Source organism: Falco cherrug, chromosome 10 (genome assembly GCF_023634085.1).
Source record: "Falco cherrug isolate bFalChe1 chromosome 10, bFalChe1.pri, whole genome shotgun sequence".
Taxonomy (NCBI): domain Eukaryota; kingdom Metazoa; phylum Chordata; class Aves; order Falconiformes; family Falconidae; genus Falco; species Falco cherrug.
The window spans coordinates 20,356,304-20,370,992 of record NC_073706.1 but is presented as its reverse complement, the minus strand read 5'-3'; the positions used below and the strand labels follow the sequence as shown (position 1 = coordinate 20,370,992).

The 14,689-nt window shown below is 38.9% G+C and overlaps 1 protein-coding gene across 8 annotated transcripts in view; it reads right to left on the bottom strand.

Annotated features, from left to right (window-relative positions):
• The window catches only part of SHANK2 (SH3 and multiple ankyrin repeat domains 2), a 353,665-nt gene that overhangs the window by 208,948 nt on the left and 130,028 nt on the right, over positions 1 to 14,689 (bottom strand). For all 8 annotated transcript variants that reach the window (XM_055722497.1, XM_055722500.1, XM_055722502.1 and 5 more), the window contains 2 exons: positions 12,425 to 12,734; positions 7,771 to 7,940 (listed from right to left, as the gene is read on the bottom strand). In XM_055722497.1, the coding sequence (XP_055578472.1) occupies positions 7,771 to 7,940; positions 12,425 to 12,734 (480 nt within the window). The remainder of the gene's footprint in view (positions 1 to 7,770; positions 7,941 to 12,424; positions 12,735 to 14,689) is intronic.

Here is a 14,689-nt window from a genome sequence, read left to right as displayed (position 1 = left end):
TTCTGGGAAAAGAATAACATTTCTACAACCAGGAGGAAAAAAAAAGAAAAAAATAACTGATGGCAATAAAGTTGAAAATCCATTGAAAAATCTAGCAGCTGAACTAGCCTATGCTGATGTAAGAATGTATCAGAGCTAAAAGTTGTATCTGTTAATCAAGAGCAGCTGAAGACCTCAATACTTTTAGTGAGTTGTGGAATTACATAAGCTGGCAGCCCTCTAGACCACATGGAAGAAAGCAGAACATTTCAGAATTGCACTCTTGAACCTGAAAGGGATGTTGACAGTGTCCCTTCCAATCAAACTGCAGCACGACTATGATATTTACCTTGATTCCATTGTTCTGTTCTTGGTAACAAATGCCAGATACCTAATGAAATACACAGGGTTTCCATCTAAATTCTAGCTAAGCATGATTCAATGCAAATGCGAACTCTGGTTTTGTGTTCTGAGGTAACAATCTTCTGGATTTGCTTTCTTAAAATAGATTTTTAATTGCCAATGGGTAGAAATCTTACTACTTTTCTCTCAGAAATATCAGATTTTATAATTTAGGCTTTTCTTTTGTAGAAATATCTGTTGTCTGAATGTAAATTTTCAGAAATATTTGCCATTTGGAAGGAGAGCTTCCAAATGACAGTAACCTATGTAAGAACACCTGTTTCAATGACTAAAACAATTTTTCTTAAAATTGCCCCTAAAATGGTTACAACTTAAAAATGTTTGTTCCTAACCTGGAGTTGTAATGACAACTTCTTTCCTAAGCATACATATCGATGTAAAGAAAAATCCAGTGTCTGATCTATTTTTGCATACAACCAGGTAAATTGAAAATAGTATTAGGAGACAAGTACTGTGCAGAGTGACAGTTCTCTGCATCCAAAGTGCAACTTGTCTCAGACTTTGCACACAACATAAAGGAAGGTCAGCACAAGTTACAACTTAAATCTTGCTCTCTCTTAAGGAGAGATATTTTTCTTAAAATCTGCTTTTAATTCAAATTTTACTCTATTTCTTTATCTACCCCCGCTTGCTCCTGATAGCTATCCCTCCCTCCCTGTGATTGATCATGAATAGGATCTGTCTGTTCTGCCTTATGGGCAGACCATTTCTGGCTTGCAAAGACTTAATCAAGAGAGACTGACATAACTTGAGATCACTGCAACAGGACTGGAAAGGAAGTCATTGTCTATCGCCCTGATGACAGCCACATTAAGGCCTCCAGCACGCAAACAAGTGACTGTGTCCCAGCTGCCATGTAGAAAATGTTCTTGTGCAGTCCACACACAATCTGGAAGGAAAGCCTCGTCTATCGGCAGTTAATGATTTTGTATAATTGACCTGAGCAGTCACATTTGACTGCAGCTCCACAGATACTTCTTTTCCTAGAGAAGCAAATTCAGCAGTTCTTATCGTGGGCTACGGGACCTCACAAAGAAACCAAATTAGGGAAATCACATGGACAGAAAATATTCCTCACTTTTAAACTTACATTTAACTTTCAATTTTGACTCCAAAACAAAAGTGTGACCCAGCTGTTGCTTCCAGGAGTCTACCTTTCTGTAATCCAAGTGACTCTGCTGGTTTAGCTGAAAAGCCCCCTTACCTATCTGTAATTCAGTATTTAATTGACTGACTTCTCCTAACTGTCATAACCTGAGCTTACTGCACATCTCCTGCTTGTGTCCCATCAGTCTCTATGGCCACCCACACTGCGAGCAGATGGTAAGACTAAAGGAGCTTCACATTCAGGTTTTGGGTACATGGCATCAGCCCAAACCACCGTGGCTACATTCAGTGTCAGGCTAGATCCTGACTTAAAACAGCTTTTCATCTTTTATCACCTCTACTTTCTCAAGAAAGAAACAGTGCAAACAAGCAATGTTCAGGAAAAGGACCTTGGGATGAGAAGATGACAATGACTACTAACAGAGCAATCAGTCACTATATCAAAATCTACAAATACAATAATCTGCACATAAAACTTTACCTCTGAGGGAAATATGGCTCAATTGAAATAGAACTGAATAAGCTGTGCTGTTCAATTTGGGACACAAATTCAAACCAAGCACTGGAAAAATCCATCTATTTGTAATGTTGATCACCATCACTGTTGAGGAAGGTGTGGACAGAGTCAAGTTTTCTCCCCTCTGCAGCGATGGCCAAACAACAGGTCAAGATGCAGAGTAGAGAATATTAATCTTGAGAAGAGGTCCCAAACCAGCTTCGACCTTGACCCTGTACTATGGTGTCAGACTATGCTCCTGTGCTCATATGCCATTCACAGCTCCTCTTGGTCTTCTGGTATTCCCTGTCTCCTGAATATTGTGGGCCAGTTATTGACTACTGAAGGAAAGCTGCCTTTAAGTAGTCAAGAGCGAAGACACAAGGGATTCGCGGATGCTCTTACATCCTAATTACTTTCTCGCAGCCTCAACAGCAAAGCAAGCTCTCCTGTTGGAGCAGGAGCAAGGCCATGTCTTTGTTACAACACTCTTATCAGTTAATAGCACAACTCTCTCCTGCTCTTCAAATACAAGGAACTTGAAGAAATGAGTTAGGTTATTATCTGTGATGATTCATAATTGCTTATGTCAGGAATTTAAATCAAACCAGTCAAGTCAGGAGACACTCAGAATCGTTGGTCTACTTTGCTTCCAAAGTAAGATTAACATTCCATTTCACATTAATTTCATCCTGCATATAAAAGAGTAGCAAAACAATGCTTATGCCAACCTGTTAGGTTACATTTTGCTGCCATTCTTATATACAAAAGGTACAAAATGCTCCTGAAGAAACAAAACAGTATTTCTGAGGCTCTTCCCCTTCCAGTATTTTATTTACTAATCTAACAAGCGCAAAAACCCGAGAGACCAACTTTCCTTCTGCCCACAAGCACTGTCTGTTGGCAATATCTTCAAGCACAGCAGGGGTTTAATAATCTTTCTTTTTCAAAATGACTTACAAGTAGATTTCACAAGAAATGAAAATGTTAGCGATATATTTGGATTGCCCTACTGGCTGAGATCACACTGACATAGAAGTACTTGCAAGGGTCAATCTTTCTAATGCTGAGAACTACCGACTTTCCGCCCAGAACAGATGCTTGAATCACTAGTACTGAATTACTACCGTTTTCTGAGCCCAGAAAACGTAGCTGAGAACAGACCTTGCTTGTGGTAAACTCTTCTCAGATGTGCAGCACAGGAGGCATCTCAGAAGGTTCGTGAAAAAGTCTGTTGGAGCATATTTGAGATACTGAAGTATCTCCCCTTTTTTCCAGATACTAAGCACTAGAAAGTGTGTTTAATCACGGTAAGAGTTAAAGAAACCGAGTATTTTCCAGAACTAGCCCTATATTCTGTTTCCCCTCCAGGTGAAAGAGAGGAGGCAGGCAACAAAAATAAGAGAGGAAAGTAAAAATTTACAGTCGGAAGCCACTCATGGACAAACTATACTATGACCTGGGACCTGAAAAATGGAAGAAATAACTAGAAATCAGATGGCAAATGGAAATGGTGTAATAAAACCACACAGAAAGACAAGAAAAACAAAATGTGAGCTCAGTGAGACTTCAAAAGTTCTTGAAGTATTCGAATCAGGCAACCATGTGGGTTTTTTTCTTCCTAGGTAGTGAGGGATAACTCATATGCATTTCAGGGATGTTTTAATATAACAGATTCTGAAAATATTTTTGATTGTTTTGTTTCTCGGTGACTGGAGATGGTCTGTGCCATGTTGATTGGTACCTGGAACGTATATTGGTTACCCTTCCAACAAGGTATGCTAGTACAGATCTGAATCACAGGTAACCCTCTCAAGGATGCACAGATACTTCTGTATTGCTTTATCTTCACGACAAAGAAAACTGCTAGTTCTCTGCTCACAAAGAACTTTGGAGCACTGCATTCTCTTCATACATCTGAGTTTTGACATAAAAGAGGCCACTTGATTCTCAGTTTAAGAACTAAATTTAGCAAGACAAACGCTGATTAAAATACGTTTTACAGATACTTTATATACACGTGTGTGTTTGGATTGTGGCAGATTTATTGCTATGGACTTTTAGATACAAAATGAAGAAAGAAACAAAATACGTTCAAGTGTTTTGGTGAAGAATGATGCTAGGTCTTCTTCATTTATGTGAAAACAAAAGATTAGGGTTGTTCTTGTACAAATAAAGCTATCAGATTAATTTTTACAACACCCATGGCCCTTCTCTCATGAGTGGCAGACACACAAATGATGTCAGTATGTATGACTAACAACTAAAAATAAAACAGATATTTTGGTACAGGCTACATAATTTATTATTAATACATGAACATTTTCTTTAGTTTACATTTTCTTTGGACCTTGTCCATTCACAGCTTTCTCTGAGCAGTTTCCTTGTATTGTATACTGCAAACTATTGTCACTCATGCACATAGCGGTTTTAGAAAAGAAAAGAAAAATCTGCCTCATCCTCATCTGATGAAAGTACTTTTCATCAAGAGTTTAGGAATTCATCCCTCTCTGTGACCCTTCTAATTCTACCAAGTGAAAAAAGAAAATCCATAAAAACATTTCCCAACTAATCCGTTTCTCTAATATGTTGCTCTGGGTTTTTATCCCTGTAATGAATGCCTTGCTACATCTTTACTGTGATTAGTCTCATGGGATGTACTTGTGATGAACATCTCCCCAGGGTCAGACTGACACAGGTCAGAATGCTGTGCCAAACACCAATCCACGTTTGAATCCCTCAAAACAATCCAAGAAGCCAGTACATCAGCCTCAGTGTTTTATACAGAACAGTGCAGCTACCCAGTTGGTAAAGGAGAGGGACTAAGACAAAGCTTTTTTGTTGTAATTGTGAGGCTAAGGTTTTTCCAAAGTGAGGAAAACCTGAATTACACAGGATTTAATGTTCTTTCACTTCCTCCACACAGTGAGTCACTAAACCCCGAGCAAGAATGTGTACCCCCAGAAAATCAAAACCTCAGTGCTGACTGGATCATGGTCTTGCTAAGCAAGTCTCTAGAAGACAGAAAATATATCCAGTACCAAGTGGAATTTCTGCTTAGAAAAAAAGCAGGACCTCCTTACAGCCAGAGGTTCTCACACTCGCACAGCACGCAAGAAGTGCTGAGGACTGTAAAAGCTCTACTGCCTGTGCTTTTGGATGATGGAGAGGGAGCCTATCGATCTCCCACACTGGAGTAATTTTTTTTATTCTCTATAAATAATTACATTTTGACTGGAACAGGGACGCGAATCCACATTTAATTGAACCTGGATTTTTTGTCACATATGCTAAATTTGAATGGCTTCCTCAATGCTATCACACAACTAAGACCTTTCTAAAGCATCACTGTCTTTATACCTGGGCTCTTTGTTCTCTATATGGTCTTGTTGTGTTCATTCTGATGTATTTTTTATGACAACTGAGGAACCATTGACATGGTAACACAAAATAGGATTTGATCTTGTTCTGGAAGCTTTTCCTTTGATTAGCAATGGGAGTCTGTCATATGGTGTTCCAGCCTTGCTGTGCAAACAGCCTTAAATTACGCTTCACAAGATTTCATCCTAAGTAGTAACACTGACAATTCCGATGTACACTTTTTTCTGTTTCCAAACTTTTTCTAAAAGGAAACTGACACGTACAGAAATCTCACTAGACTACTGCATCAAAGTTCTGTAAAATACTCTAAAATAAGTGTGCCTGCAAATGCTAGACCTCTTCCAGACTTTAATTCTATGTGTAAATCATATACTTGAAGCTGAAAAGATAATCCCTGAAGGGATGATTTGATGTTGGATGGGCATATCCCCCTTTTTCTAACAGTAATAATTAATGTATAGCCAGTTTCAGGAAACATATATTTTCCCCATAAAGAGAGATTCAAAACTCACAGACCAGACACAATCTCATTTTTTATTTCAGCATTCTGACATTCATCAGTTAGTGTCGCCCACAAAAATCATTGGTCTCAAGTTTAGATCACACTACTGTAAGAAGACTTGAAAAGTGGACTAATTTCTTCTTGTATTGTTTTACAGTCTGCCATAATAACTTAGAACCAAGGGCTCCTGAACTAATTTTTTAGACATATTAAACTCTTCATTGAAAATTAAGTATCTTATTCTTAGGTTATTTTTGTATATAATAGTCTCAAATTCTAATGTAAACAACCAGTCTGATAACAAATGCCTCTACGAAATTGAGCATCCCAAGCAACCTGTTGCACTGTTTCTACTTTTGCCAGGCAACACATTTTCTGTCTTGTCTTTCTCCAGAACTGCCTGGAGTCTGTATTGTTTTATGCTGGTGACAAGAACCTATGTTGCTGTTAGATCCTCTACATAAACAAAAACATTGCAACATCTTTAAGGTCCAGTAAGCCACCTGAACACAACATGACTTCAGGTTTTTATGACTTGAATTTTATTTGATATTTGGCATTCCCAAGAAATTCTATAATATCATATCTTTCCCTGCCTTCCATTAATTTTAGTCTAGCCTAGATAACTTCTATTAATTGGGAACTTTTATATTGTTTTATGAAGTGTTTATATGGGCTCTTCCAAAAGTTTTGTGCGCTATTGTGTTTTGCTCATAATCATTGCTTCCTACCTGATAAGGGCACAATCTCCCAGAGCTGCAAAATTATCCTTTCAGCCCTACAGGCATCATCAGCTCTCCTAAGTTTAACCTTCCTCCTTCATCCTTGCATTTATAATGAAATCTTGCATATATTTATCTTTCAGTGCAGCATTCTTCAGATTTCTGTCCTACACCTTCTGAAGTTTTGAGTTAACAAAAATTACTAAACCCACAAACGCTTCATCAGCCACATCCAAAAATAAAAATACAAAAATACCTTCTAATGGCTCCCCCTTTCTTTCCAACTACTCTTCGCAGGCTCAAGGGAGGAGACGTTTGAAGTTTTCCTTTGTAAGGTAAGTAGTTTCAGTTGCAAAGAAATTTTCAGCTCCTTAACACTTTTATTTAGGATTTATTCCCTTTTATTTGATTTCCATAACTGATATTTGGTTTGTATGGATTGAGCAGAAGATCTTTTTATTCCATGACCAGTTTTACCTGGATGGGCAAAACCACAGCTGAAACTGCGTAACAATGCACCTTTCGGAAGGTCAATCCTGTAAACCACATTGCCCACTTTCTCAGCTGTACCTGGATGTACTTACTGTCTTCAAAATAGTAACAAAAAGTTTGGCCTTGATTTTAACATAGCTGAGAAGCGCACTGGTGGACAGAAATTATACATGCACCACCACACTTCCTCCCCAAAATATTTACAGTAGGTTATACCTACCTACTTATCCTAACTCTCAGGAGGGGGCTTGTTCTACTTAACCAATAAATTGCTCCTTGAGGAAAGGGTTTGAAACAGACTTGACCTTATCTCTGTTTCCTTCCTGAGCTGCTTAGATAGCTGACATGTTTACAACCTTTTAAAGCCCTGGAGTTGTCTTCCTATAATGACTACAGAAGGAAATTACGTGCTCTGTGTAAAAGACAATGCTGCTATTACTGCACATATTTCTGAATTTCAGTAGTACTTTGAAGTCGCTTGCAGTTAAAACAGTAGCTAAATATGCATTGGTTATAAAATAGATCTAGGAGCAAAATAACCCTGTAAAGAAACAAATGAATAAAAGCGCTTCTACTGAACTTTTCTTCCACCCTTAAAATAGAAGGGAATTTTAAAATAAGATTTCCATCTAGTAGGAGAAAATGTTTATTCAAAATTGATTACATACCTTTGACTCTATCTCCTTTGTGCAGATGAATTTCCCCTTCCCCTTGAGGTTGATATGGCTTTACGACAATAAAAAGTCTTCCAGGTACAGCACTGTAAAGCTTGCGTTTTGGACCCTGATAATCCAAGGCAGACAGAGTATCCTTGTTGGCACTAGGATTGTAAATGGCACTGGAAATTGAAATTAAAAAAATATTAATGGTTTATTTAAAATGAGCAAAATAAATCATTTACCATCACATTAGCAGGATTAAATTAAGCAGTGAATAGCATAATTGCCTTCCACTAAAACATGTAACTCTGCAGAAAAAATACACATTTTTCAGCCTAAACACATGCTTTTAATGGTTGAAATCTTGCAATATGAAACACGATCAATATTCACATGATCATGATAGCCTAGAAAAGGAAACACATGACACTAAAGTTTTTAGTTTTCTTTGCCTGTTCACAGACCTTGACAAAGTTTAAAATTATATGCAAATCATATATTACAAACATCACAATTTGTCAGAGACTTCAAGATGTCAGTATTTACAATTATTGTTGGGAATGGATAACTCTGTAATATTGTAACATTAACTGAACAATCAAGACAACTGAAATATTAACTGAATGGACTGAATAATCAAGTTACTTCACCACTCCAAGGCCTGAAGCTAAATTTTAGATCTGCACAATGCATGGTTCTTACAGCTAACGTATTCTTCGAAAGATCATTTCTTACTGATGGCAATCAGTAGCTCTTCCAATGACTTCAGCATGGTATGCCCAGATAAGCCATAGGTCATCAAACAACACTCAATCTACTCATGGTGTATAAAGAAACAAATTACTGAAAGCCAGTGAACAATGCATTAAGATCATTACTAAGCCTGTGGAACAATGAGTGAACTGTCAAAAATATACAAAAAGAGGAAGAAGTGAAAAATAAAGAGGGTGGAAAACCTACAGAAGATATTACAACAAACCTGCAACACACTACTATTCAACTTTAAAACAAAAAAACAAAACAAACAGCATTAAAACTTGAGGTCTTGCACAGAAAGTCTAGAAACCGTAAACAATCATGAGAAAGAAGAATATTCATGAAGATTTATAGAAAAAAGATAGGGTACCAGATACCAAAGAAAAAATGATTTAATGGTGAACTAGCATTGTAACACTCCACTTACTTTCTTGGAAGAAGAAAGAAACGATCTCAAAGTGCTATAAGCAGAACAAAATATGAGGGCCAGAGTTTACTGTTTCTTTTCCCTGTTTTTTTTAAATCAATCTCCTGCCAAAATAGGAGTTGATAAGGCTCTCAATGTAGGTGAAGAAGAAGCTGTCTGGTAAAAAATCAAACATAGTGGATCTTCTACATCATTTCCTGCAGTCACTTCTTTACCATTTAGAATAGCATCCCCTTTCACTTTGTTGTCCTGTTCTTCTATTACTGTGAGCAGGTGGTAATAAAGATAAGCCATACTTAATGGTTTAAAAGTGAGCTCTGGTTGCATGTCTGTGATGGAGCTTGTATCAGAAACCTCAGCCAACTCTCACAGTTGTTTAATGGAAGACAGGAAAAGATGACGTTTGGGTTTCTATTCTTTTGCTCCATTCCTTTTTTATTTTAAGCAAAGAAACAGTCATCACCATAAAAAAATCCAGATCTGTAAACTGTTGCTACACATCCGATTTCCACTTGGATCAAGCTGTATTTTCTGCTTAGTCTGGTAGAAGCTATTCACAATGTTATGTCCCAGCATCCTCTTTAACTGCTATCAGAGAAATACATTCAGTTTTTCTCTCGCTGCAAGAGGAGGGGGAAATGGCATATTTAACCTTTGCACTGAATGCATCGTTTCTCAAGAGACAGGCTTACTAATGGAAATCAGGGCTGCAACACAGGATAGATGACTTAAAAAAAGAACTTTCCTCTCCCTCCTTGTCCCCAGCTTGGGCTCCCAGCCAGCAAATACCATGCCATGACAGAGCAGGAGGAGGATGCGGAGATTTCAGAAGATGTGTTGACATGTTTCCCTCTCACCCAGAAGGTGATGGCCATCCTGGATGGCTCAGCCCTGACTGAGGCTGTGCTGGCATCTCCTTTCACTAATCACCACGGGACAAATTCCACAGCAAGGGTGCCAGTTCCCCTGCCTCCCCCAGCCTCCGCCTCCAAACCAGTTTGGTATGAAAAGCAGTAGCTTCACAAGATAAACACTTGAGAAGATAAACACTTGAGCCACAGAGGCTGTAAAAGATCACATGTACACCTTCCAGCATCACATTCTAGTCCCTTTCCACAACACAAAGCTCACAAACCTCATTAACCCTTTGCCACGCTCTAACCTTCTCCATTAACCTACCCCTTCCGGCTGCTTCTGCTCCAGAACCCAATCTACTCCTACGTCAAAAAGGGCTTTTTAATCTAAGGGGAGCAACAGCTCCATGGTGAATGTATTATTTGCAAATAATAAGCAGAGACAGCAACAATTCCCACATTTAGCTGACAGTAAGTAGGTGGTCACACAGTTAAACAAAATCTGTGAGGAAAGTGTCATGTAAGGTGCCATTCATGATGGCAAAATGGGCCTATGGCAAGAAAAGGCATTGCTTGCAGGAAAAATGATACATAAAATCCTTTTAGTTGTCTTTAGAGAGCCGCCAGCTCACTTCTCAGTACTTGCACATAGTCTGGACATCTCTGAAACAAGTTTTGATGATACAGATGAAATTCTGCAGCCAGGTAGCAGTTTAAGCAGCTGTGATACTGATGTGCTAAGAGAAAGGCCAAAATTTTAGTTCCACAAAAATTCAGGCATTACATTGGTTTCCACTGTCATTTGTGCTAGTTTTCAAAATCATGTCCTTTCAGAAAAGGAAGAAGAAAGTGGCTGAATAAAGTCAACATAAATAAATGTTTGCTTATTAAAAAAATACTATTTAATTGTGCCCACACCCAGATTGTTTCCACTTCAAAAATTTGTAAATGTGTATCCCAGAAATATTGATGAAAAGATGCTTTTTAACCCTTCCAGCTAACATAGCCATTGACTCCAAGGTAAAACTTCCCGCTCGGGTGGCATCACCACTATTCCAGTGGAATATGAGGTCTCATTCTCTGCAACACACCTCACAGCCACCTCAGCAAAGCCTTATTACAGACTGTTTTTAAGCTGATATGGGTCTCTGTGAGAAAGGGTCACCCAAATTAAAACCAAATGAGTTTTTGGCATTATTGTAACACACAACAATGTAAGATGAGCTTTCTCTACTGCATGACACCACTGGCACAACAATTTTGCATCCTGTTCCTTCCAGTCATTCTTACATTTCAGACAACTTTTTTTACAATGCACTGTATTCCCACTCTCCAGCAGAATTGTCACTACCACAAATAGTGCTTGTCATTTGGGTACCTACAGCCAAGGAGAAGAAAATGTGCAAGGTAACAGGCGACAGCTTCAACTACATGACATTTTGTTTCACTGACTTGAGACTCAAGTTAAGATCCACTTACAAATGGCACAGAGAAACCAACAGATGCATTTCTTAACAATACTCATGTCCTTTTCTACTCTGAACAGTGGATGTTTTTTGACATCAGGAAACAGGACAGACAAAGCCTGATACTTTAAATGACCACTAAATTAAATGCTTTTGGTTGAAACAATGAAGTTCTAATTCTCTCCATCCGTACTCAGCTGTGCCTGCCTTCATTTTTGCAGCCCTGCACATTAACCCCTTGTCCTGGTGCAGCCCCACCACTTGCACACTTGTAATGTGTGTGCAGTTCCCGAGTCTTCCTCAAAGTGAAGCTGCAATTGCCTATTCACAGGGCAGTGGCTTCACAAAGCTGAAGCCCCCATTTATGATCAAAACCCAGGCACAATCCTCTGTTTTATTGTATTACTTACAATAACTACATCACCCTAATTAGTCAGGATTTGCTCTCCAGTGGGACATGGCTGCAGGCCATTTGCACAGAGTGCATGCTAAATCACATTTGTAATTCAAGAGGAAAGAAAGAGCAGCAAAGTCATAGGGAAAGAACAACCACACAGCAAAGATCATCATGAAAGAAACCCATGCCAGCTATCACCACCATCTCAAGATGCCCTCTTTGCTCTAGGCCAGCCTCTTATACAGCCCCACTTATTCCTCTCCACCACCCACTCACCCACCCCCCGCCCCGTTATTCCCTCCATTTTACTCTTTGGTTCAGCTCACATCTACAGACCAGAGAACTTAACACAGTCTCCGATTCATCACCCTTGAGCAGCTCCAACACAAGTTTCAGGCATGACCGATATTTTCATGAAGGGACCAAGCATCATAGAAACTGTTAAATACAATCACTATTTCAACTATTAAAAGATCTTGAGAATTAGCACCCTAATTTGGAGGTGCAAACTCAGTGATAAGTCACTGCTTTGCTGGACTTTAAAGTCTGCATGGCTGCTGGAGCTCTGTGAGGAAACAGCTGGCTTCAGCTGGAGCTTCCAATTAAAATATTCACACTTGGACATATTCCACTGTGCTGAGATTGTATTACCTATATATTATATAGAGTGCAAAAGAGGCATATAAATAACATAAAAGAACATGGCAGTCCAGCATGATGACAACAGGGATATTTCATGCTGTGCAAATAGTCAAAAAGTCACCTGATGTGCCTGTGCTGCTGCCGTTTGGCATCCTCTCCCAGCCTGTTCAGGGACGGTGACCGGCTCCGAGAGGATGGCGTGTAACTCCCCACAGTTTTTACAGTTCCATTAGGATTATTCTGCATCTGTTGAAGTAGATGAGGTGAAAGGCTGCGGTGTGAAGAAGCAGAAGAGGAGGCTGACCACTCAGGGAGGTTGTTGATGTTCAGATTGTTGTCGCTGTTGGAACGAAGCAAGATCCGAGGTGCTGCTAAGGTGCTTGGGGGTCTCCGCCTTCTGTTTGAATAGGTGGGAGCCTCTCTAAAGGGCACTGTGTAAAGACAGACATCCAGAGTAACCTCAGATGATTTCATCGTCCATATCTGTTTACCACCCCATAAAAAGATTTAGCAACATATGGCATTGTTTCTTCTGTGGAGACAGAAACACTACCTTGCCTGCACAGCTAACAGAATTCATCATCTTTAAGAACATCATTAAAATGGAAAACAACTAAGCAACCTTAACCTGTTTACTGGCTTTAATAAACAGTTAGGCAGTACCAGCGGTGTGAGTCTACTGAACAGTCTCAACTATGGCCTAGGAAATGGGAAACACCTCATTATTGCCAAGTTTGGCTCTCAAAAAGTTCATATTTGTCCTATGCTGTCATATTCAATCAGAAAGTCACAGAACAGGGCTGATAGGCAGAAGTTTTGATGTGTGAACTTCCAACTTCCTTCTCCCATTGGCACCCAACCTAGGAGAATTTTGTGCCGTCGCAGGTTGAGGCCTAACCTGAAATCTGTAGTGTTAACAGTCACCTTATCCCTGTCTTCCAGGTTAAAAATTGAGGACATAGACTTTTCTCCTGGCAGAACTCTATTACATTACTCTAGTCCCTAGGTATTCCCCTCTTTCTAATCTAGGCATTTCTACTGCATCTATTACTATTTAGAACATGTATATAGAACATATTACCCGAGGGTAATACGCTCACTCTATCATGCGCTGTGTCCCAAAGAGAACATGACTGCATCCAAAGGTGCAATACACCAGCTAATGAAATAGTCGTAACAGAAAACAAAAGCAAGGGCAATAAAGATCTAACACAAACCACAGGGCCCATCCTTTCAGTGTTATTGGTACAGTGCTACAGTCATACGAGAATTTGTACAAGCAGACACTACATTTTCCAGATCTCCTTCTCTCACTGTAATGGGTCAGTTCCAAGTGCAACTTCAAAGGCAAATTTCCTACTAAAAGGCACCCAGCTATCACTTGATGTGATAGCATTTCCTACCCATATAATAAGGTAATAAAGGATCTGACCCTGAAAACTCACGCTTGCCTCTGTCCCCATTCATGCAACTACACTCATTGATTTATTGCAGTGGCACCCGTGGGGCCACAGGATTTGATCCAAGCACACATATTTACATTTGAGAAGTTGCAGTCGTATAACTAACAAAAGGCAGCCAGGCATTATTCTGAGGACTTTACTGAGCTGTTGTAATTTTCACAAAATTGTATTTCAATTGGGAAAGAAACCCCACAAAATATCATCCTACATGTCTAAAGTGTCAGTAAGTGCCATTTATAAAGTGCCAGAAATGCCTATGCATTCAATACCCTTCAAAAACACAAAAAACCAGAATAAGAATGTCTGTCATACTGTGCAAGTAAATAAATTCACATAAATATGAATATACATAGGAATCAATCTGTCCTGCCTTGAAATACAGCCTTTAATTCAGAGAACACAACAAATTTAAGGTTTCAGAGCAAAACTGAAAGCATATTTATAACATAAAATAAAGATGGAACTGCAAGTAAAAGAAGGGTTTATATAATTTTTCACCAGAATCAGTTATGATTAACTGCAATTCTGAATTATTTTAAAATAACATCCTTCATATTTCTAATGAGCTGAAACTTTCTCTGGTAAATAGCTCAACAGCATCAAAACAATCAAACAAGAGAACAGGGTGTGTAGAGGGAAAGGGCTTTAAATTTATTTCCATAATATTTCATTTGAAATGAGGCTGAAATAAGGGAAGTACTCTCTAAAAGCTATTAAAGGGGATAAAGCATAGAAGTCCAATATTCATGCTAGAAACCATCAGAAACCCTGTGTAATTTTCAGAATATTCGTGTTTCGTATTTCCTATGTTGTTAATGCTTCAAAGCAGCAGAGTGTATAACTGAAAGCACCTTGGAGCTGCAAATGTTACAGTGAAAGCCCCAGTTAGTACCAACTTAAAGAAAACTCACAGCACTTATTTC